Source organism: Tachysurus fulvidraco, chromosome 9, assembly GCF_022655615.1.
Source record: "Tachysurus fulvidraco isolate hzauxx_2018 chromosome 9, HZAU_PFXX_2.0, whole genome shotgun sequence".
NCBI classification, from domain to species: Eukaryota; Metazoa; Chordata; class Actinopteri; order Siluriformes; family Bagridae; genus Tachysurus; species Tachysurus fulvidraco.
Window position 1 is genome coordinate 10,382,326 of NC_062526.1, and position 25,147 is coordinate 10,407,472.

Sequence of the window (25,147 nt, forward strand, 5' to 3'; positions counted from 1 at the left end):
AATGTATGCATGCTGTATTTAATTCTTAGCTCATTTTCAACTAACAGTATCTGAAACCCAACGGTTAGACTGATAACAGTATTTTGACAAACGGATCTAAACTAAGCTATGTGTAAAATTCTATCAGCTTTTAAGAGGTTATTATTTATGTATGGATTCAACATAGCATGTTTCAAATAAAAAGTATACCTTATTTCTGTGTTTTGGGTGAAATTATACCATAGAAGCAGGGCTTTCATAAGAGGAATAGTTATCATTGTCTTTGCTTGAGCCACTTTTGTTATGTCATTTTTTTTATTAAGGATGATATCACAAATTGTATGTGTTTATCTAAAATATTCATGTGATTAGAAAATATAGCAAAAGTACCAAAATTGCTAACAAGGAAACAATTTAATTCAATTTCATTTGTATAGTGTAGAATAGAATTTGTCGGAAAGTAGCATTACAGGAATACATAAATTCAGGATATAAATGATGAATTTTCTGTGTATTTCTAATGAGCAAGCCAATGGTGACCGAAACAAGGTCATCTGGGGGACACCAGATAGTGTGATTAAATATAAAAATCTCCCAATAACTGAACAGAACGGTCATAAATTACAATTGCATAACAGGACAATTCACAAGTCTGTTAACTTCACAACAAAATAAAATTAACTACTAACAGAGATATGCCTGTTTTTCATCTCTCATGACCTTTTACCATCAATGTTAAATAGAATTAGGTTTCAGCTGCTTTTTTGTTTTGCTGTAGCAAGGGATCAAAAATCATAAATCAATGTTTAGATCTATATATTAGACCAATTATAGTTAGTTATATAGACAAACTTGGTTACAGCAGACTGATGTCCATGAAAAAGGAATTATGGTTCTTAGGTATGCGATTTATATTGTAATTGTAATAGGCATGGTAAATGAAAAACTTGCATGATCTTTTCACAGTTGCGGATATTTGTCTAACAGAATAAACCCATATATATATATATATATATATATATATATGTTGATGAGAAGATTTTACTTATTCTTCCAACTACATTTGCTCCAATATACCAGCTCAACAGTGGAATTTGCTCCTCATAGCACTCTATTGTTAGAGGAATTTGATGGTTATCAGTGTATATAACATATATCTTATATAACTTATCATATAATATAAGTTAACTTATAGGTTGTGGTATGGCTTAAGAAGTAGTAGATTAATAAAAAATAACATTAATGAATAATGAAGAAACTCTTTTGTGTTTCCTGATATGTGTTACACGCATATGCACACACACACGCACACACGCACGCACACAAGCACACACGCACACACGCACGCACACACACACACACACACACACACACACACACACACACACACACACACACAGTCCTACACACTCCATGTGTTTGCCGCCTCATAATTTGGGGTTTTTTAAAAGAGCGACCATTTCTCCAGACTTGCAGACTGTGCAAATCTCCTGAACTATGTCTATCACCATACAGATCTGCGGTTTGAGAATGGTGCTTGATTGAGCTTTTAGTGTAGCAGAGCGTCCCTAATGCACAGAGCAGACACGGGGCAACCAAGAGAACATGTGGTCTTTATATATGCGTCACACACAGGCATGGTGGTCTCGGTTATCAGCCTCAACTGGCCAAGCCCTCTCTCCCTCCATCGCTCTCATGCTCCTTTTTTTGTGTTGTATATGTAATAAATTACTTTGTACATGTCTAAATATACAGTATACACTCATTATATAATACTATCTATATATAATTATATGCACATGGACCAATATCGATTTTTTAGCACTTTAGTTTGTATAAATTTACATTTAGCATATACTGTACCTATGAGATTTTGTTGTCACCTTTTGTTGTCACCCTAACCAACTTTTGTCTCTTCAGGCTATTCTGTCATCTTTGCTGGCTTGTAATGAATGGACTCGTTTTGTCTTCAGTCATGTGGCCAGGTGAAATGAATGGGTCTATCTGGAGGGGAGCAGCCATGGTTAGGGGTAGCATACAGATTAAATGTTAGCAGGAGGCTGGGAAGAGTCTGATATGAGACAGAGAGGCCAAGAAAAGGGGGTTAGGAATGGACTGCTGTGATGCAAAAGGGTGTTGAAGGGCCAGAGGAGGAGGGGAGGGGTGTTGATCTGTGGGAAACGACGACTTCCTCCCTGTCTGTCTGTGAGCCGAGCCCAGTCTGGCAGAAACTCATGGGGCTAGGGCTATGCTTCACAGCTCAGCAGTGGTAGCAGCCCTCAAGCTTGGCACTAACAGGATGAGTGCTTTTCATGTGGGCGTTTCCCTGCACTGCCACTCTCTGGCTTGAAGGGGAAAGTGAGGGTGGGCGGGTGTTATGGCAGAGGGGATGGAAGAGAAAGAGGGAGAGAGGAGAGAGACGGGAGGGGGTGAGAGGAGGGATGCAGATGTACACCTTACCTTCCTCACAAGACACATCCTCAGAGCACACTGTTACAGACGTATACTGCCACCACTACCACCACCACCACCACCAACACCACACACACACTGCCCAGCCACTTCTCAGCTCCACTACAGCCCAAGGACTACAGGTAGGAACATGGGGAAATATTTACTGACTGTGTTTGTGTTTGCCCATGTATATTAATAGAGGAACTTTTTGAGAAGTGACAATTAATCTAGAAAGAGTAGACACTTGGTACACAGTAAAGCAAATCCAAAAAATACAGGGTTGACATTTCTGTAGCATTGCTTTGCTGATGTAACACACTGTATTGGAGCAGGGGTTTCTGTAGGGTGAGCTACTTGTTATGTGTGCACAGGGCAATATAGCCATATAGTCATATATCACATTTAATATGAATATAAAATGCAGTGATGTTGTATCAGTTAATGTAAGTATGTCATTGTCTTAGTGATTAATAATTATTGCTGTCATTTTCAATTAGAAATTGAAGGTATGTGGCCTAAACTAAACTTAGATATAAGTTTTCAAATAAATGTGTTGCATTACTAATTTACTGAATTGTTGAAATGATTATTTTAAATATTTCAAGATACAAGATTATTTACTCCTCATCCCTTGTGGTGCTAAATGAGTGTGATTTGTATCTTAAGACAGTAATACATTTAATTTTCAATGTTTCATCAGCTTTTGTTTTTAGTAATAATTAGCAGAAAATTCAAAGATACAGATATAAATAAAAGTTAAATAATTCAATTGTTATATAGTTTGTTAATGATATAATTGTTAATGAAAATGCATTATGAATGAAATCCATAGGTAATGATTCTGTGGAATGTGTCAAGTAGTTTACTGTAAAATTTCATCCAATAATTCCGATAATGTCCTAAAACTTAAAACTTATTTCCCGGACCCAGCAGGCATTCTTCAGATTCTTTAATAGTTAAATAAGTTTAACACAGCATATGTACCAGTATACAAATGAGCAATTCAATAATTTTGGGGGATCAATTTTGTAGCCATGAGATGTTCATAAAATTTGGGAAACTTCTTCCCTGCCTCTTGGCCTGTATCACTCACTCACTAGCAATTGAAAAATGAATGCCCTGCTGATTTTACCTTTTGGGGCTACAGAATTGAAAACAAGGAAGAACTGCATTAAACCTGGTGAGAAAAAGTGCTTCCAGAAAAGGATGATTCTTCTTTCAGCCTCTAGGCCAGGACTTGCTCCCTTAGTTCCTCTCCCTTGAGGGAATGGTCCTGCTGTCTGTCTGCTGCCAGGAAAAAAACACCTCCCCTTCCCCTTAGCAGAGGCCCAGGAGAGGGATTGGGGGATCCTGTGTTTACACTCCTCTGTGGACTGAGAAGCCCAGAGGAGGAAGGTCTGTCTCAGCAGCCGTGGGCTTGTTGAATAGATCTGTGGGAGACTGGTGTTTTGGCGAGTTGGCTGAACTCCAGCTGTGTCTGGGCTGGGTAATGAACTCCAGGTGTTACTGTGGGTAGTTTAAGACACCTGTCACCAATGTTTAGTGCCAGAAAAAGCCAGACTGCAAACTGAGCTAGACGATCTTTATGCTTATTTTAAGAAACCAACCTAAATAGAAGCAAAGGTTTTTTCACCAAAAAAGGTTGTCAGTATGTCATCTGTTAGCTTGGTGCCTACAGCCACCAAAACAGGTAATTACTCACTATAGCAAGAATCAGACACTGAAGTGATAAAAATTCTCAAATAACTTCTGCAGGTTTCAGGTATGCCTATTAATTATGCTGCCCCAATGTCAATGCTAAGAGTTTTATGTACAAGACATTTTTCTGACAGTTAAGTGTAAACGTGTCTATAGTCAAGTAATAGAACTAATATTGCTGCTGTTTGGGAGTCATTTTCTTTTCCCACATTTTCCCACACACAGGATGAGGACCTGGTCAAGGGCCCAGTGTGCAGATTGCTCTGTGGTTCTCCTGGGTCTCATAACACTGGTCTTTTCTTTGGGGAACATCTCAAGTAGAGTACAGGTTGGTAATGACCTAAAATGTTCATTTTGTTCAATGTCCAATGTTTATTTGCATTTTAAAGTTCAACAAATGTCTTAAAATTAATATGATTGTAGCAGTATACAGGCTTTTAAAGGTTGTATTCAGCAAAGAATCTGGCTTCCAATTTTCACTTGCTTCCTGAACAGACTCTTTCTTTGTGGCAGGATGAGGGTGTAGCCTCTAACAGTCTGGAAGACGGACTAGAGGTGACTACTTATTGGTGGGGGGAATGGGCAAAGTGGACAGCATGTACACGCACTTGTGGAGGGGGGGTCATGTCTCAGGAGAGACACTGTCTTAAGCAAAGGTCATTGGATTCCATACAAACACTACATTAAATAAAATTTTCAAGCACTGCCTGACATTTTCTTTTTTTTTTTGTATGATTTTTATGCACTTTTATGAATACAAAGTGATGTTTAAATTTGTTCAGAGATGCTTAAAATGTAATTTAAATAATCTTATCACACCTATCTCTTTCATTTAAAGAAAGAGAACAACAACTGGTAAGGACAACATGACATGCACAGGGAGTGCAAAAAGGTACCATCTCTGTAATACAAAGGTTAGTTCTTGCTATCTGTCTTGCTTTTCCTTTGAAACACAATATGCATTTACACATCAAAAATACAAAACAGACACCCTAATAGGGCTGGTGATTACAGCTTGATTATATCAACGAATAAATGACCTACCCATCATGGACATCATGGAGTCTGGACTGTGATTTTCAGGATTGCCCCTCAACTGGAAGGAGTTTCCGAGAGGAGCAGTGCTGGTCATTTAACTCTCAGGTGTTTAATGGAAAGAACTACCACTGGAAACCCCTTTACCCAGGTACTTGCCATTAGAAAGAGTACACATTTTACAATGCTTAAGCTCAAAGACCAAACACTCAATTTGTATTTCTATAGATGACTACGTTCACATCTCCAGCAATCCCTGTGACCTTCATTGTACTACATCAGATGGTCAAAGGCAGCTGATGGTACCAGCCCGTGATGGAACATCCTGCAAGTATAGCAATTACAGAGGAGTCTGTGTAAATGGCAGGTGTGAGGTAAATATATAGACCTCAAGATGATGTTACTGAACAGCTCCAGGATAGATACTGATCCAGTAAGAAGGATCTAAACAATAATTATTAAGGAACACCCCTTCAAGGCTGTACCTATCAAGTCATGGGTATATCAAATAGCTTGCTTTTGAAACATGTTATGTTTCGGTGTTGTATACCTCTTTGCAGCCTATCGGATGTGACGGCATCCTCTTCTCTCCCAACACATTGGATAAGTGTGGAGTGTGTCAAGGAGATGGGAGCAGCTGTAGTAGGATAACTGGTAACTTTCGCCGTGGATCTTCCAGCCTTGGTAAGGATTCCCAGACATCTCATTTAGAATAAAAATTCACCTCAAAGACATGAAGCTATGAACACATTTTTTTTTCTTTTTTCCAGGATATTCCTTTATTACCCAGATCCCTGAGGGCTCATGGGACATCCAGATCATTGAGAGAAAGAAGTCTGCAGATATACTGGGTGTGCAGCTATAAAACTTTTTTTTTTATACAAATGATTATGAATAAAATCATTCTAAGATAGTTTGTAAGCAATGTGTGATGTGATTCTTCTTATCTTTAAAGCAAGGAAAATGGGACACAATTTACTTTATTTTCAAAATTTTACAACTACAGGTATCACTGCCACTGAACAAAGTTTGATTAACATAATTGTTTTACAGCTGTGACAGATCAAGCAGGAAACTTCTTCTTTAATGGCGCCTACAAGGTGGACAGCCCTCAGAACTTCCATGTGGCAGGCACGATCTTCAAGTACCGGAGGCCCACCGATGTGTATGAGACGGGGATTGAGTACATCGTGGCGAAAGGGCCCATCAATCAGCCCATCAATGTTCTGGTACTGTAGCTGCGGTCCTTCCTCCCGCCGCCAAGGGCCCCTGGGTAATCTCACTTGGCTAGCTGACCCTGCCTTTGTCTTAATGTGGGCCACAGATGCTACGGCTCATACTGAAAAAGTTGTAACAGTGTGATACATTGCCCCTGGAGCAATGGTCCCGAAAGTGAGTCTTGTACTGGCATACGAAATGACCTTAAGAAGACTTGAGTATTTGACTTGTACTGGTTAAAACTCCTGCGGCATTTTCATATTGTCTTCTGTATGGACAGCGGAGATCCTGTTAATGGTTCCTTATAATAACCGCAAAGGATTATACATGAGAAGCGTTTATACTGGAACATTTATTAAAAATATTTACACTTTTATGGAACTTTTGTTTCCCATTTTAATTCTGCTTCTTATCTCCTGTATTCCAAGGTTTGGAACCAGAACGGTCGCAACCCTTATATCACCTATGAGTACACAGTGATGCGTGACCCTCTTACTCCAATCTCCCAGCCACCCACTTACACTGGCTCAACTGGAGGTTCTAGCCAAAAAGTTTCCATGGAGATCAACAATGTGTCACCACTTAATGAGACTGTAAATGACAAGTCTGTACCAGAAACACAAAGGAAGCAGGTGAGGATGCAGAACATTGGGCCTGCAGCAGTAGATAAACCTGGTGAGGAGACCAATGAAGTATATGAGGACACAGCTACTGTAGACTGTGACCAGGATGCTCCAAAACCCCCACATTATCAAGGTAGGATTTAAGTATAACATTGGGATATTCATTAAAGCTAGATGACAATGATCTGTGATGTAAATGTGAATGTTAAAACTAACAAATAATTGGTTTCCATACCTTTGAACAACCATACATTGCACTGATGCACCATACCAAAAATTTCACAGTAGAGATGGGAGAGAGGCATATAGCTCAATTGAAGGCCCTTGAACTTCTTTAAAATGCATGAGCAAACACACAAACACAGACACACACACACATACACACACATATATATGGCTTTGACATACTGTCATAGTAGCATTAATTATGAAAAGAGCAGCTAAGTTCAGTTTCAGTGTTGAATGCCAAGTAGCCCAATAGCCAATTGTTATTGTCCTATAACTGTGGTAGTGTACCATTCTGCCCTCTTTGTTCCTCAACTAGTCATAATTCCAGCTACCACAACCTCATTGGAAAGAGGGCAGCCAGTAACTCTGAGGTGGTCCTCTCAATTGCCAGTGCCAGTTTACTCTGGAATGCCTTTTGATTCAGTCTCAAATACTGTGAAAGTCTGAATATTTATTTTTAGAAAGGATCTATTTAACATGGTTTGTAGTAATTTTTTAGCCATTCTCTATCTTTCTTCAGTTACTATTATATCTTCAAGCTCATATAATCAGTAATGCTCTATTCCTAACGCATGTCTTTCATAACTTTTTGTCTGCAAAGATGGAAACAGCAGCTGGTCAAGTGGAGTGGTTGCCCCTGGTAGTGTGCCTGCAGGCAGACCTGCAGAAGAGATGATGGATTCTGCAAATTTCATATGGAGGATGTTTCTTGCACGTTGCACACTGCAGGTTAACATTTCTACAAATCAGCTTCTTGGTGAGAGAGAAACCCTCATCTCTGAAGCAGAGCCAGCAGAGTTAGACTACATCAGCTCAGAGCAAGGAAACTTCAATGGTTCATTTCTTGAGCTCTCTCTAGGCCGCCGGCGAAACGAAACAGGAGATCTTTTTCAGAACAGGACACTAATTACCAGCTCGAGGAATGGCAGCCGTAGCAATCGCACTAGGTAAACGTAATCATGAATCATGTATCTCTCATCTTAATCTCAATTAATTTTGGGCAGGATTGTGTTGTATATTTTATCAAGATTCTTCAGTATCTAGAAACCTTTGGGTTGTAATATTTCATTAGTTTTTAGACCATTCATAATCCAGCAAGGTCACGTATGGCAGATGGACCTTGTAATTTATAGAACCTGCATTGTAGCCCTCTCTAACAGACATGAAGATATGCAGGATAACTATGCTCATATCTATGCTCATATGGGACAGTCCAGCTCATAGGGAATGGAATGTGCTCTAGAGTCTCCTCGGAGTCTCCTGCTTTTTTACACTCTTTGAGACATTCAAAGAGTGGTGAGTAGAGACAGCCAAGTGGAGGGCTGGTGGGATTGCATTCCATCATATTTATAATTCATGTTGGGTTTCTTGCAGTGTCCAAACACCGCTTCACCAGCCTCTCTGCCAAAGATCATAAAACACATCACATGACACACCCTTTCACACACTTAAAGGAAAAGAGATCCCAGGAGATGAATGAGAGAGTGGCTGATAGACTAAGAGTGAAGTCGATGGTCTTTCAGAGGGAAATAATTCATGGTATTTTGGTATTTATGGGAACAGCGCAGCATAGATCACACCATGACCATGCTAGTCAGCTAAATTTTCAGGAGTCATAAAGGTTATTTTTAGTTTTAATTTACAGGAATCACAAGGTTTTATTTTTGGCTCTAGTTTACAGGAATCACAAGGTTTTGGTACGTTTTATTCTTTATTTATCCATGTATTATTTTATTTTCCATGTATAATATTCAGGCAATGAGAATTAAAACTGTGGTTGGTTTCAAATTACAACTTGGTATGAAAACATAAATAAATAATAAATTCACGTTTGTATAATATATGATGAAACGGCTAATACTGATCAAGACTGAGATATAACCATTGATATCTTGATCCCAACCACACAGGAGTCAACAAAGGGTTACGGGGAAGAATAAACTGAGTTCTGCAGATATGTATCGTTGGAAACTGTCTTCTCAGGAACCATGCAGCATGACATGCTCAATAGGTACCAACTAAGCCATGCATCCACACCAGTATGTGACATGCTATTGGACATGTTAAATGGGTTTCATTTAAATGTTATTTGCTATTCTTTTTGGTAATAGGTGTGACAAAGTCCTTTGCTATGTGTGTACGATATGATGGTGTTGAAGTGGATGACTCTTACTGTGACACTTTGACTCGCCCTGAACCAGTGCATGATTTCTGCATTGGAAGGGAGTGCCAACCAAGGCATGTATGCCATTCTAATTAAAGCATGCACTTGAGCACAACGAGGGTACTCTTCATATAACTACAATATTATGGCAAATTTCATATAGAGTATATTTGTAAATAAATAAACAGAGGCTAACTATAAATGAAAGCTAATGGTGCTCAATCGCTCTGGCATCACATCACTTTTTCATGCCTGCAGGTGGGAGGCCAGCAGTTGGAGTGAGTGCTCACGGACCTGTGGCGAAGGTTTTCAGTTCCGGCTAGTGCGTTGTTGGAAGATGCTGGCCCCTGGTCTGGATAGCTCAGTCTACAGCGATCTGTGCACAGATGCTGAGCTAGAGCGCCCTCCAGAGCGAAGGCCATGCAAGAGCCCTACCTGTGGCCCACAGTGGGAGATGGCTGAGTGGTTAGAGGTGGTTCAAAAACAACTTGAATAATACTACAACTTTAGCATTTATTTATTTATTCTGTTTATTCACAGAATTATCTGTGATTGCATGCCTTAATACATAAAAAAATCCAGAAGGCTACTGTAGGCACAATTTTTCTTTTCTTAATCTTAGGCTCTTTACATGTGTGCTTGCATGAATAAGGTTGGAGGAAAGTCATCCTTTTTTGTTGCATTTATTATTTATAGTTAGCACATAGCACTAAGTTGCCATTTTTTTGTACAGTGCCCAGCAAAATGTGGTCATAGAGGTTTAGTTACTCGTGAGGTCAGGTGTTCAGATGAAATCAGGCCCTGTGAAGAGATAACTCGGCCACCATCATCCAAGAACTGCACTGGTCCACCCTGTGATCGCCAATGGACAGTCTCCATGTGGGGCCCGGTAAGCTTCATAGAAAAGCAGTCAAGCAGACAGACATAATTTGCCAGCATGGTTATATTTCAGAGTTACTACATCACAATATGATACTTTGAACTGCACTAAAATCTTTTTATAATGACCATAGTTTACAGATCTTGTACAAATATATAGAATTTAGTTGTCTACTGCTGTAAATGATTTCCAGTGCTCAGGTCCATGTGGGCAGGGGAAGATGGTACGGCATGTGTACTGCAAAACCCCAGAGGGTCGTGTGGTGCCTGAATCTCAGTGTTCACTAGAGAACAAACCATTGGCCACTCATCCCTGTGGAGATAAAGAGTGCCTACCACACTGGCTGGTTCAGGACTGGGAAAGGGTAAGCAACTGAACTGAACTAAAGTTCAAGTAAATTAAGCTTCTTAATGAGTCTTGGGGCTTTGTCCAAATGTCAATTTGGGTTTATATCTATAAATTGTGGGCTACCGCCTAGATTCTTTCTTTCCTTGTTTGTTAAGATGGAGAGCTCATTAGTGTAGATGGTGTTTTGTAGAGTTGGAACAAATACTTATAGACATTCTCATGAAATTCTGGGAAGCCAAAATTGCATAGAGAAATGGCAAATAACTCATTATGGGTTATACACAGAGATGTATGCGAGCCTTTTCTCAAAGTAAAATTCTCCCTTCAGTGCAACACAACATGTGGACGTGGTGTAAAGAGGAGGACTGTACTATGCGTCAGCATCACAGGTGGCAAGTTTCAAATCCATGAGGATGAGGAATGTGATGCTAGCAAGCAACCAGGAGATGAGGACACTTGCTTTGAAAGGCCTTGTTTCAAGTGGTATACAACACCGTGGTCTGAGGTAGTGACATTTTAATTGGGAATAATGATGTGTATGTATATTGAGTGTAAATTACAACTTTGGCTGTTACTTGAATTACAGTGCACCAAGACATGTGGTGTGGGAGTGAGAATGAGGGATGTAAAATGCTACCAAGGAAGAGAACTTGTTCGTGGATGTGACCCTCTGACTAAGCCTGTTAATAAACAGGCCTGTGCATTACAACCTTGCCCCACTGAACCACCAGGTAAACCTAAACATGAAATGAACTGTGCTCTTGCACTTTAACGAAACATAAATAATAATACTTTGCTTGCTGACTGTAGGCTAAGGGCTAGACTGGTTTTACCTAGAATAATTGTTGTTCTTTGAAAAGGTAATTGTCTAATAAGGTGTGTTGATGGCTGATTTCCAATACAGATGACAACTGCCAGGATCGTCCCAGCACCAACTGCTCTCTGGCAATTAAAGTCAACCTTTGCAGTCACTGGTATTACAGCAAGGCCTGTTGCCATTCATGCAGAAATCAACGTGCCACCTAGTTTTTCTCACGGGAAAAGGTCAATGCACTTAAATCAGGACCATTGGGTAATATGCAAAAACTAGATTTTCATGATGGAGACATTTATTGAATATCTATTATCCACATACAGTGGAAAACATCTGGAATCTTAGAATGTCTGATTTACCAATTAATTCTCTTTTTAAAAAAAAAAAAAACTAGGTATATTAAACTACCATTGATGTCGGTTATTTTAGTATCAATATCTGTGTTATGACAAAGTCCTACAACTGTGGGATACATTTAGGAAACTTTAAATTATTTTGATTATTGTTCCAGTCCTTAAACCATAATTATAAAGCTTGAGCATATTTATGACCAATTAAACTGGGAGTGATGATTGTCAGTACTGAAAATAATCTTGGCCTTAAGTTTTGTACATTCAAATACAAACTGGCACTTTATCCATTGCTAGTTACAATGCTCTGCTGGTTCCTTGGTATCTGATTTAACGGTTACTGGACCGTTGCTTTTCTATTGTTAATTTATTAGTCAGAGCAGGTGTTTGGTTAAACATCCCATGTTCTCCACTCATTCTGACTGTTTTTCTGCAGTCAGCAGCTGTTTTTGGCAGTAGGGAAAAACAAACACCATTTTTACTTGATTCTCCTGAGACGTATTATGTGTAATTGACTGTGACCAGGCACTTGAACATGTAATATTTTAAACTGTATGCAATTTATGTATTGCTTTTTTGTGACACAGTCCAGTTATTATAATATACATTGTTGTTACCTCAGTGTAAAGAAACAGTTTAAAAAAAAATACACATCGTAATTTTATTGTAGAAAAAAAAATGCACATTTTGTTACCTCTGAGCATGATAAATAAGATTCCATTTCTAATCCAACCATATGCAGTATTTTCCACATCCTGTAAAATCAGGCATATTACAGTTCTTACTTTTAAAAGCTTGAATAAAACACAATAACTTTTGACAGATATTGAAATAACTGTCTTGGCCGATTTAAAATAACCACTGCAGTTACTCAGTAAGTGTAACAACATTCAGACCATTCTACCCTCAATGTGACAGATTGTAATATGATGTCTACTGCCATTCCAACATTTTTCACTTTTGCCAAAGTGGTGAACAGTTATCTGAGTGAAATAACTTACGCCATCTGCTGGTCTACATGCAACATACACTGATGCTTGATTTGCTGATCAACGATGGAAAAATCTTCCAAATACTTGTTCATTAAAATTACCTGACAGGAATGTGTAATCTCTCATTCTGATCATTGTGGTTAATATATTTACCTGCGTCCATAAGGTGAAAAAAGGAAAACATTAAGAAAAGTGTAACAATATTAGTGAACTTATATATTTTTTAAATCAAAATGTTACAAATTATCCTTTTATTTTTTGACCACTACACTAGTGCATGTAATTCTATATTATAAAAAATAAAATTAATGAAAATAAATATTACCTGTGCTTTGACAAGCAGCCTGTGTCTCTATCCTTTCCGATTCCACATGTCTCCACTCATTTATATGCTTATAAGCCTTAGAGAATAAACTGACCATCTGATTTGTAATTGTTATTGGGGCACTGCTTTGCTTTAAATTTAACAGTGATTCATTTGTGGACTTTTTTGTCTGTCACTTTGGTATGCTTCGATATGGCATTTTACTATAGAGCAAAAATAAAACTATTACTACTGGCACAAATGCATCTGCTGTGAGAAAGAAAGCAATCAATCTTTCTAGCACATGGTACAATTTGATAGTAGTTATAATTATTACTATTACTATTATTTTACAAATTTCTAAATGCTTTTGGTCACTAATTGTAGCTAAAAACATTTCCTAAAATTATTATTGATAAACTTATAACTACTTTATATTATTTTATAGAATATACAATTCCATAAAAAACATTTTTCCCAATTCCATTTTTCCCCACATAAATGCATGTACAGATATCAATAGCATAGCTTATGTTCCTAATCATATTCTTCTTTGTTGTTGCCTATTAACACAAAGTCATTTTAAACTATCAATGGTTATATTGTTAATTATTCTCCAACACACTTCTATAGTTCAATACTCAATGTAAATCTTTATATCCTTTCCATGTCAAAAGCACTGTGACCCTGCTTTAGGAAATTAAGTCTCAACACAGGTCTTCATAAGAGTTACACTTCAGTACTGATGCTCTGGTGTGTGACCATCTTCCTCAGTGTTATAGAACGTATGAGGTTAAGCTGGTTAAAGCCTGATATGTCTGGAGGAAGGTCGACCTCTTGCTGCTCTAAGCTCCTGTAGCTGATCCTTCCTCCTCCATTCCTTACTTCCTGCTGTGGGGGTAGGTTGAAGGGCAGTAGTCCAGAGCATGAGGGGCAGAACATGTAGGAGCGTATTGGCGCAGGGGATAGAGCAGGGCTATAGCGTCTGCAGATTGCCGGCCCATTGGGCTTGTAAAGCTCTGCGGTTGTGAGAAGCTGCTCAGACAATGATTGTTCTGGAAGAGATATAATCCTCAGTGGGCTTGGTGAAGTCAGAACATGTGGAGGATTCGGAGGGCTTGGTGGTCGCAAAGAATGCGGAGGAATTAGAGAGTTTGACTGATGTGCTGAACTGGGCAGGGATTTGGCAAAGTCAGGCTCCTCCTCCTCTTCCTCCTCCTCCTCCTCCACCTTAGACCCATCACTCTTACAACAGTAATACTAGCAGAGTGATATGGTCAAGAGGTTTGGTTGTGTAAGTGGGTTTTAAAAAGGGAAGAGAGATTAAAAAAGATTCTGAATAATAAATATGTATAAATACAATATATATTTCTATCTGTTCCCAAATTTAAGTCAGCAGAAAGAAACCATAAATATTTTTTGCTGAAACAATGTTACATAGCCATAAAATATACATCCAAATACCAGGCTACTATATTAAATGGAAAAATACCTACACACAGTAGTGAATTGTAAACTTGGAATGACTGATGACAGATGCTATCACAATTGCTATCACAATTCAGATGTCTGTCAGTAAACATGGTGTCTGCAGCAGTAACAAGAAGTGTTTAAGTATTTTCTTCTATTTAATAGGTCTATATGAAGATATAATTTTATTTACATTTTGTAATAAGCTTTGTTACATTGTTAAGTTATTTGTTAGGTTTTACTTGTTAAGTTTATTATGCCAGCATTCCTGATAGTGTTATTGGGTAATTAACTAAAAAAAATAAAATTACTGGCTAAATGAAAATGCTAGTGATTGCAGTCGAACCTGACTTGTTCACAGCTTCTGGTAATTGTTTCCGCTCTAATGAGTAACATGTTCATGACACATTTTAAGTATGTATGATACCATTAATCAATTACAGGAAATACTATAAATAATTAGTCTCAGACAGTACTGAAGAGTATTAACAGTGGGAAATTGTTCATGAAAAAATGTTTACCTGCAGCCTACAGCAACACAGCACTGTAACAATAGTCAACAAGATGACAGCAGCTATGATTCCACCTGTGATGACCACTGTTCCGGCTGTCATTCGTAATCTTCTCCATCAACAACCTGCATATTTATGAAAGAAGATGTAAGAATTTCCACAAAAATGTCTTGGATTTTTTTGGAGTGTGCATGTGTGAACATTTGTTTCCCTGAATGCGTATATGAGGGCCTATTTCATACTGTCATTTCAAGAACAACTACTACTTAAAAAATACTATTTTGTCTGCTAGCTTTAACAAGATTATGAAATGTAGCTATGAAGATGTGGCCATTCAGCTACAAGAGCATTATTGAACTCAGGCACCAAATTGTCCCCCTACTGTTCAATTTGTTTGGGGTCTCAGCCACATTTTAATCACTTATTGACCTGCTGTATTGTTCGCTGATATATATATTTTTTTCGTTTGTTTGAGAATCAAAGTATGAAAACCAATAATGAATAAAAATAAACACCAATAAAAACAGCAACACTCTCTGTATCAACTGCCTGCCTCCAGTGTCCTTACTTCCCTCATACACAGGGTTTTACAAGCATATTTTTCTAACTCTGGCCCTCATTTAAAAAAGTACATTTAAAATAGTAGCCTATACCAGACATATGAAAAGACCATACTTTTCTATTGACATAAGTTTTAGTCAGATTGACATCTTAATGAAAACTTTGCTTCATTATTAGGTTGTAGATAAAACACCAGAAAGCATAAGTCCCCACTGATTTAAGCCACTAAACAAATTAAGAACCAGGTGATTAGGTCCATAGTTTCATTAAATACTTTAGTATGCAAATTAGTAATAAACTCTTATAAAATCTAATAAACTCCAGAACATAATCATAATTTCTAATATTTTTAGAAAAGACAACATATTGCAGGCACAATAAGAAATCTAACATATCTGTCACAAAATGTAATAAAAACAAATAAAGCATAAATTAAGCATAAGTGAGATATAGCATAAGCATTTCATATGTCTGTTTCATACACTTTACAGTCACATCCATGTTTAAAAAGGCATATCACAGCCCATTATAATTAGAACTCTCACAAAATTTTCCATCACAAAAAAGACCTTAAGTGGAATTAGTTTATTAACTCTAATCAGATGCATTACCTTTCAGGATTTTCTGGTTAATATCAAATATTATCAAGACCCAAGACCCTTCTTTTAGATGTAGCTGATTACAATGATCACATTAGCAAATCATACAAGCATAGCAATCAATTTTAAAATTAAGGGGTCTTTTTGTACCTTTAGTATGTGTAACCAATCCAAATAATATATGTATGTATGTATGTATGTATGTATGTATGTATGTATGTATGTATGTATGTATGTATGTATGTATGTATGTATTTTAACCTCCCCCATTAATAAATAAATAAATAAATAAATAAATAAATAAATGATGAATGATGTGCAGATAATTTGCTTTTATAATATTGGTCCTATGTCAAATTAAGGTCCAGTTAAGTACCCTAAATTATTTAGAATGGTTTTGAAACAATATATTCATATCCTACTGAGAATCATTTTTTAACCTACTCATTTATAGTAAGGACAGAGAGAATAAGAAAAGGTTATTACCGTTCAGAAACTCCTGAGTGATGATGTGTGATATCCAGTGTCACTGTGACTGTCCGCCCTTCTCATGTCTGAGTCTCACCAATTTCTATTTTCGACTCACCAAGTCATTATATTCAGTCCACTCTATAGAAAAAAAAACATTTCCATGTAATGGGACACCTGAAAAAACCTGAAATGTTACCTGTTCTTCCTAGTAAATTAGCTCTTTATTCTCCCCAGGAATTTTACTATATGAGGAACATTCTACTTCAGTACATCTACTATACCGCTTGCTTTGAAGAAAATGTTTCTTCTAAATGTGGTATTGTAGACGAGCAGCATGGCGACAGGCAGCTCGATGTCCTGAGGTAAATGCGGCTTTCTAACAATTAGCTTAGCATCTCCCTCACAGTCCACAGACGCTTTGGTGACTCCATAAGCGCGAGCGGCGGCACGCGCTCCTCCGACGCACACAGGCGCAGAAAAGAGTGTCTACATGGATCAGGCACCCACGTGCCCCAATCAATCTGGGTTGGAATGAATTGGTTTTAAATGTTATTCTGAATCAGAGTAAGTTGGCTTACAAGTCATTTCCGTGAGCCATTGTAAATGTAGGTACTGTATGATTCATAATGTCATTCACAAGTAGCCAATAATAAATGAAAAGGCAACACAATTGCGAACTTTAATATCTACATCGTACATATATGGTATTTGCAATAAAATGAAGCATTGCACCAAACCTCTCCTTTAATTGACGTGATAAAACTTGCATTAATATAGAGATACACTCTTCTTTCTTGTTTTTGCCCCTAGTAGCAGGTTGACCAGATTTTTATTACATGAATTATTAAACTTGCAAATATTAAAGGAAGCAGAGATTCCAGTGCATTGTACAGACAAGGCTGTGAAATATTCATGCAAGAAGTTGCTGGGTATGGAGTGGTCATCTTCCCCACTCTTTCCCATTTCACTTGCATCTTCTTTCAAGCACAGTTTTCTGAATCCCTGGAGGAGCCACTTAAGCTCAGAAGCAGCTGGTAAAACTGAGGCCAGAGACACCAAATGCTGTTATCGTGCATACATGGTATATCCTTGTTCAGTTTTCTTTCCTCCTAATATTATTAATTCACTTTGACTTACAGTACATGTTATAAACAATTGCCTTTAAGCAGTATATAAAGATATCAAATATATGTGCATAGATTTGTTGTTTCATATCAGAAGCAAACTGAACTATAAAACAACAATTTTAGTAAAACTTGTTTATTTCAGTGTTAACAGGCACATGAAAATTGTTAAAGATTGTATAATGTTGTGGAGGCCAAAACAATCTCCATTCTTTCATTGCTAATGGTTCCTGGGGAAATAACTCTTTCTGCAGCATTTTTTTAATTATTAAAAAAATTAACTAAAGGGGTTTCCTTTAGCTCAGTGTTGGGTCTTCTTTGCCTGTCATTAGAAGTTTGTCTAATTAAATTTACATAAATGAGCTGAGGGCAATACACATGCATGTGCAGCCAAGAAATTGGGGTCTGTGGAGAAGAATGTTTTGGAGAGAAAAAGACTCACTCTGCCTGTTTGACTGCTTTTTTGACTACAGTACTTTTATGTTTCTAAAAGCAATAAAGCATTTACTTTAAGAGTAAAACTGAAAGAAATTCAGGTTGCACAACAACATAAAATATAAAATTTTTATGAAACAAGCTCAGTGTGAATAATGATCTAGATGTGGATTGGACACTGGTTGACTCAGCATTATTATGATAACGTGTGAGACTTTAACATATTGTGAGAGTGTGCATGTGTGTGTGTGTGTGTGTGTGTGTGTGTGTGTGTGTGTGTGTGTGTGTGTGTGTGTGTGTGTGTGTGTGTGTGTGTGTGAGTGAGAGAGAGAGAGAGAGAGAGAGAGAGAGAGAGAGAGAGAGAGAGAGAGAGAGAGAGAGCGGTTATGGTAGCATGCGTATGAAACGATTTTTGATGTCATATGATTTAAATACTCATCAAAATTTACTTCATTACCTTCATTACTATGTGTCCTGGTGGCTTACGTAATGGTTTGATGATAATGTAAATGGTGAGAAGAGCCTTGGTCTTGCTTATATTGGTCTTAGCTACAACTCGAAAGTTTTGGCATAAGTTGATATGTTTCAGCAAACTGAATTATGTGCACTGTACTCTTACATGAATGTGGGGAGACAGGTATTCTCACAGCCTTGCCATGCAAAAGTGTTGAAGACTAAAGGCCATGCATATTTGATGAAGTACAAGGCAGTGTCCTCTCTATTCTGTATAAGGAACAGTGGTTTAAAAGAAAGTTTGCAGTTGGAATAAACACTTAATCCCAAATAAGTCAATCTCATTTCTTAGACCTGATAACCTGATCATTTATTTGTATGTGTCTATTTTGAAAGGGTCAACATTCATCATTTTAAAATGAATATTAACATAATATTAGCATATATTTTCATACTGTTTTGACACAGTAATTCATAGGATGGTATGATGCAATGTGTATTCATGGACAGCAAAATGTGATTAGAATCCTCTATGAATTACAAAAAACTTTTTTCCTGGTGATATTATTGTCATTCGACATTTATATTCAAGAATCAGATTTACGGGTTGGAAGATTCACCCTGTGTTAAATTAATTTATGCTAGATCTTCCTGTTAATAGATTTTGTATTGTAAGGCTATGTGTATAAATGTTGAAGAATATCAGAAAAAAGCTTTAGTTAAATTGCAATATCTACAATCATATTTCATATTCAATTTCATATGACACCCTTTTGTTGAATTCATTTGAAAGTGCTAGCCTGAATTAGGTGATGGTTAGTTGGTGCACTGGCCTACATCTCAGTGACATAAAGTTACTTCAAAATCGGAGGACAAAGGCAGCAGACAGATACTGAGTATACCTGTGCCATTATTCCACATGAAGGAAAATGTGCTACAGCATTTTATCTCAGCAAGAAGAGAGAACTGCAAAAGTGGAATAGCATATTTTATTTATTAAAATCAAAGTGTGGCAAGTCCAAAGTGGATAAAACACTCATGCATGTATTGCAGGGTAGAGATGACAACTTCTATGTTGCCCACCACCTGGCTTTTTTGTATAAATCTTGGCAGTTTATTCTGGATTTTCAGTACAGTGTGCCAGAACTTAGAAATGTCAAAGATTTGGATCTCCATTTCTATTTCTATTTTACTCACCCCACCAAGTCTATATCTAATATTTTTTGTGTGCATTTACTGCAGTACTTCATCTGTATATTTGGACAAGAGTGATTAAATTAAACTCTACTTTGACAGTCTAGCCATAATAATAATTGATTTAATTTTCTTTGAAACACAGCACCTACCACTTAAAGGACTTAAACATCAGAATCTAAATGTTGAACAATTTCATATCAGACACAAATTTTGTGGATTTATTTAACAGTATTTTGTATCTCTTAATGCCCCCTGCTGTTCTCGGACACAAAGAGACATATATTGCTTTCTTGAGAAAGAACAATGCATTTAGGATGTTTGCAGTTATGAGGTTACTTTTAGTGCAAAATATCTTTGCTACCACAAGTCTCCTCTAAAATTTACAAACCTTAAAATCTCCAGAATGTGAAGAAACTACAAGACTCTACAGCATCTCAATCATCTCAAGCAGTTCATTCTCATTTATATACCTCTTTTATTAAGGCTACAGTGTGTAAGATTTTTGTTCAAGATAAACAATTGTATTAACAGTGTTAATAGAGTATATAATATTTATGAAAACTCTATAATCTTTTTATTTATGTGAGCCACCATTCTCAGACAGGTGTGAAAGAAGCCAAAGCAAAATTTCCATTGAAAAATCAAAATGTACCAAAAAATAAACAAATAAAAAAAACTATTCAAAGTACAACTCAACACAACAAAACACAAAAGGAAATAACTAAATTGTTGGCTACTGTTCCAACAAACACCCCTCTCTCCCTCTGCAGCATTTCCTTTGTCCTTTAATGAACTTGCCAAACTGTATTGTCTTTATTTAACTTGAACTGTGTGTGCCACATCACAGTTTGTTTACCTTGTTTTCTTTAAGAAACACTGATCATCATTAATCGAAAATTAAATCGCCCTGTGACTTAACAATTAAAATAGAAGATTAACAGGAATGATCAGAAAACCAAACCCTAAATCTGATAATTGGTACTGAAATGAATTTCAAATCACAGGCATAATCTCACACCCTGGAAAAACTACAAAGAACCTAAAAAATATGTAATTACAGTAGTTCATACATTTTCAAGATAGATATATGTTCTGTAGCACAATGTCACAAATGACCTTGATCTTGTAAACTGTCCTGTAAACAATCTGCCCCATAAAATATAAGCCCTATAAAGACACTTGTTTTGTAATACATTAACAACCCAATATTTATCCTTATCTAATAAACATATACTTATCAATGTCATGTTGGCAGACACAGACATGAGTGTAGGCATACCAGGCATTATTAAACATGGCAACAAAAACAAAGACATGATCTAGAAACGAGGTTAAGGTGCAGGCAATGATTTCCAACAATCAACATGAACTATGCAAGTCTATTACTGGGTATTAGACCCCCTCCAACCAGAGTTTCCATTTATTTTAATTTATCATTGGTTCTGCTTGGTGGTGGTGGTGGTCAGTTTCCTCAAGAAGAAAAGAATGCTAAGAGAAACTCAAATAAGTTTAGTATCTGAATTGTTTTAAGATCACAACTGATTCTGAAGCATTTATCTCCGCATTGAAGATCTTTGATCGGGGTGATTTTTTTATAGGAGCTGACCTACATGCTTCCTTGAGCTTGAAGAAGACTTGTCCAGATTCTGGCATCCACTGCAACGCACTGAACCAGAATGATATGATGCTGAATCCTCTCATAAAGTATCAATTAAATTTGTTAAAACACTGACAGCTTTGCAGCACCTTCACAGTTGTAACTGGTCATTGTGTGACGGCCAAGACTTGGTATTGGTAGTATTTTATGGTAGTTGAGGAGATATTAGTGGAGTAAGTGTGGAGACATGACAGTGATTTGACCACCGCACTAATGAGACCTGAGTGTTGTGAATATGATGGAATCAGTGTTTGTAAAAGCAGCTTGAGTTTTTCTGTGAAGGTGCAGTTAATTAAGTTTCAAGCTGCACTGGAGTGTTGAAGCGAAGCATTGACGGTGCTTGTTCAGAGGTGAACTGTGTCTTGGCTCACAAAATAAAGTGAGCTATACAACATGAAACCCTTTCAAATGGCCAGTCTACCTGCATTAAAATAAAGTAAAATAAATACTGTAAATTGACAGCATGAGTTAAAGTGCTGCTAGTATGGCACTTACGTTGTGGAAGTAAAAGTAGCTCCTATTTCACTTTGTTAACCAAAATACCTGTTTAGATTTTCATGTATAGATATATACAGTATGTTGCCATATTAATCAACACAACATATACTGCATCTTGAAATGAAACATTTTAGTGTTGATATAATAGTTTATATTTGTTTGGCTTCTCACTCGCCGGCATGCTGAGATCAGAGAAATGATAACTTGATAGTTCAACAGGAGATTTGAAATTTATGACTTAGGAGTCCATAAAAGAGTTACAGTACATAAGACTGAACCTCTGGGATGATCTGAACACAGGGGACAGACCGTGAAGGTATGTGCACTTCTTGCATGTAGAATTAAATATGTATTATTGAAATGTAATGGCATTAGTCATCAAGAATCTTATACTAGATTTTTAATTGTAGACATCAGAACAATTGCCATCTAAAATATCCCTGAAAGCAATACATATAAAATACAATAATTTATTTGACAGTTGTAGTATCCAATGTAATGTATAAGTAATGAAAGCAAGTACAAGAACAATGCAAATAAAGAATACTATTCAGAAGAAATGCTTGTGAAAAGATTGATTTAAACCCTGATTACAAAACTGTCAGTTAACAAATGATACCTAGTAATTCACACCAATAACAGATTATGGTAAGTTAATACAAAGCAATGATGAATAAAATACTGCATGCTGTTAAGCTTGGAAAACCACTAATCATAAATTCTTTATAGATGAAGCTGTTTGCTGTCATCACCCTTTTTCAGCTGGTGGCTTTCTGTGCATATGCTACAGAACCGGTCATCAACCTAAAAGAGATAGTAGAGAAAAGTATACATACTAAAAAAGGTAAAATGTGCTTTCATTTATATTAATGTGTTCAAATTACTGTACATGTTTATATTGCTCATATATTTTACATTTACCATTATAGATATATTTAGTTTTTGTTTTGTTGAGTTTCCAAATTCTTCACTGTAAATTGTTTTGATATTTTGATAAGTATTCTGCTAATCTGTGAAGAAAACATCACTGAGATTGTAGATATAGGATTTATTATATGCCATCAATATTACTAATCTCTCTCTCTCTCTTTCTCTTTCTCTCTCTCTCTCTCTCTCTCTCTCTCTCTCTCTCTCTCTCTCTCTCTCTTTCTCTCTCTCTCTCTTTTCTTTACAGCACCTCTTTTGAACCCACTCCTAGAGGGTAAAATCCCACCTCTTATAAACATTGATCCAGTTGCTGGCCCACTTACACCTCCAGAGCTTGTGGAACCAAGAAGAAGAAGAAGAAGAAGCAGAAGTAGAGAACCATTGAGCAATTCAAATCTATTTGGTGATAATGTCAATCTAAACTGGATCAAGTGGGATGGTTCTCTTCCCCAAGGTGCAGTTGGCATCTATAATGGGTATTCAAAGCGTTCTAATTACGTCTGTAAATACAAATGTGAAGCAGGTTTTTACACTCCAGCAAAGGTCCATACTGCAACTACCCCTATGGTGATAAAGAATATCATGCCCGTACGTTTGAAGTTTTAGTCAATGTAGACAATTTTGAGATTGTGGAGTGGAAGGAAGGTTCATTTGGATCTGTGCCAGAGAATGCCATTAGGACCTGTGGAGGTGTTGGCACTTTTGTTGGTAAGAACAAGTATGGGCTTGGTAAGGTTGTACCTAAGTTTGCAGCCTTCTTCCTGCCATGGGAAGGTGATGAGTACTGGTACAAGTACTATGAAGTCTTGGCCATCAACCGTGATGTCTATAGCCAACACATCTCCCATGTTAAGTATGATATTAATGAAGTTGAGCTCTTCCACTACCCACCAGAGACCATGAGGATCTCCAGTGTTACCAATAATGACTGCCAGACAATAACCAAGACTGTAACCTTCTCCAAGACCACGGAGGTGGAGAACACCTGGAACATTGGCCGTACCACTATGCTTGGTGTTACAGCAGGCATCACTGCCGAGGTCCCTATGATTGGCAGTAGTGGAGTGGAATTCACTGCAGAGAAGTCCTTGCAGCTTAACCATGGCACTACCCTAGTAGAAGCTTTAAGTCATGAATTGTCAGTTGAACTAACAGTGCCACCCAATCACTCTTGCACTGCACGCATGGAGGGACGAAAGATGACTGCTGACATCCCGTTTAAAGCAAGGCTCAGCCGAACATATGCCAATGGAGAGACCCAATGGACCTCCATCAGTGGTATTTATGACGGCATTCAGATAGGAGAGGTCAGAGCAATGGTGGACCGCTGTGAACCTATTGTAGATTCTAAGCCATGTCCATCAGCTTTATAGGGCTATTAAAGTTCAAAGAAGCCAGTAACCAATTACTATCTTGTAACATGCCAGTATAATTGTTATGTAAGTGCAAATTGCTAATGGCCTAAAAGATAGGTTGAGTTATATTTCTTGTAGACAATAAATCATACATATGTGAACTAACACCCTAAGAACTCCTTTTACTGTTAATTGCTTAAAAAATAAGGAGATAAAACAACCAAACTGTTTATTTTTAATCAAGGTTTTATGTTCTGCAAAGAAACAAAGACATTGTAACTGAACTTTGGTTATATTCTGTGATTAGTAACAGTAAACCAAAGGTGCATTTTAATACATATTACAAAATAAGTATTATGTAAATTAAGGCATCAGAATAACATTTTGTATTTTGAAAAATTAAAAAATAAAATTTGTAATGGGCCAGCATTGCCACTTGCCAGCAAAGAATAATGTTGAATGTTTTCATTTACCTTTATGAATATGGTAGAAATGTATTCCATATCATATGGGTAACATTTTGACCCCTATTTGTTATAACCACCATTCATTGCCATTTTCAAATAAGTCCTGTAGACAGAGGCAGGCATGGGCGTATTTTATGCAGATACATTTTTAAATTTAGTTATCCAGAAATTACAACCAAATATTAACCTGCTCTTATATTTTAGTCCTATCTATATTCCTCTTGACCTGCTACACAACATCATGCAATCCTGTATGACCAATAATACATGATTAAAAGAAATCACTTAAATGTGTTTTACACATCTACTTTCTACACCCATGGATTTTGAAAAT

The 25,147-nt window shown here is 37.1% G+C and overlaps 2 protein-coding genes and 1 pseudogene across 3 annotated transcripts; 2 read left to right on the top strand and 1 right to left on the bottom strand.

Moving 5' to 3' along the window:
• The first annotated feature begins 2,422 nt into the window (after nucleotides 1-2,422).
• adamtsl2 (ADAMTS-like 2) lies at nucleotides 2,423-12,542 on the top strand. The gene is made up of 19 exons (XM_027138298.2): nucleotides 2,423-2,573; nucleotides 4,357-4,459; nucleotides 4,645-4,787; nucleotides 4,970-5,045; nucleotides 5,215-5,317; nucleotides 5,395-5,540; nucleotides 5,727-5,850; nucleotides 5,937-6,017; nucleotides 6,220-6,395; nucleotides 6,813-7,140; nucleotides 7,837-8,182; nucleotides 9,146-9,246; nucleotides 9,347-9,473; nucleotides 9,658-9,871; nucleotides 10,133-10,288; nucleotides 10,473-10,643; nucleotides 10,956-11,132; nucleotides 11,214-11,358; nucleotides 11,532-12,542. Exons 2-19 carry the CDS (start codon nucleotides 4,358-4,360, stop codon nucleotides 11,651-11,653), a joined length of 2,838 nt encoding a protein of 945 aa, XP_026994099.1. The 5' UTR covers nucleotides 2,423-2,573; nucleotide 4,357; the 3' UTR covers nucleotides 11,654-12,542.
• A 155-nt stretch (nucleotides 12,543-12,697) lies between these two features.
• Nucleotides 12,698-17,190, bottom strand: LOC113637583 (protein FAM163B). Of its 2 annotated transcripts, XM_047817983.1 has the most exons (5): nucleotides 16,982-17,190; nucleotides 16,716-16,838; nucleotides 15,079-15,194; nucleotides 14,584-14,675; nucleotides 12,698-14,347 (listed from the first exon to the last, which is right to left on the bottom strand). In XM_047817983.1, the coding sequence occupies exons 4-5, from the start codon at nucleotides 14,668-14,670 to the stop codon at nucleotides 13,817-13,819; spliced, it is 618 nt and encodes a 205-aa protein (XP_047673939.1). In that variant the 5' UTR covers nucleotides 14,671-14,675; nucleotides 15,079-15,194; nucleotides 16,716-16,838; nucleotides 16,982-17,190; the 3' UTR covers nucleotides 12,698-13,816. The 2 variants fall into 2 exon arrangements, with proteins under 2 accessions (XP_047673939.1, XP_026994098.2); XM_027138297.2 differs by lacking the exon at nucleotides 14,584-14,675 and having other exon boundaries at nucleotides 16,982-17,189.
• A 5,069-nt stretch (nucleotides 17,191-22,259) lies between these two features.
• On the top strand, nucleotides 22,260-24,796 carry LOC113637608 (annotated as a pseudogene).
• Nucleotides 24,797-25,147: the final 351 nt, after the last annotated feature.

Coding starts and splice junctions, on each gene's coding strand:
- LOC113637583 (XM_027138297.2), bottom strand. CDS start 15,171: ATGACAGCCGGAACAGTGGTCATCACAGGTGGAATCATAGCTGCTGTC. Junction 14,348..15,078: donor TGTGTTGCTGTAGGCTGCAG/GTAAACATTTTT, acceptor TCACTCTGCTAG/TATTACTGTTGTAAGAGTGA.
- adamtsl2 (XM_027138298.2), top strand. CDS start 4,358: ATGAGGACCTGGTCAAGGGCCCAGTGTGCAGATTGCTCTGTGGTTCTC. Junction 5,851..5,936: donor CCGTGGATCTTCCAGCCTTG/GTAAGGATTCCC, acceptor TCTTTTTTCCAG/GATATTCCTTTATTACCCAG. Junction 6,018..6,219: donor GAAGTCTGCAGATATACTGG/GTGTGCAGCTAT, acceptor ATTGTTTTACAG/CTGTGACAGATCAAGCAGGA.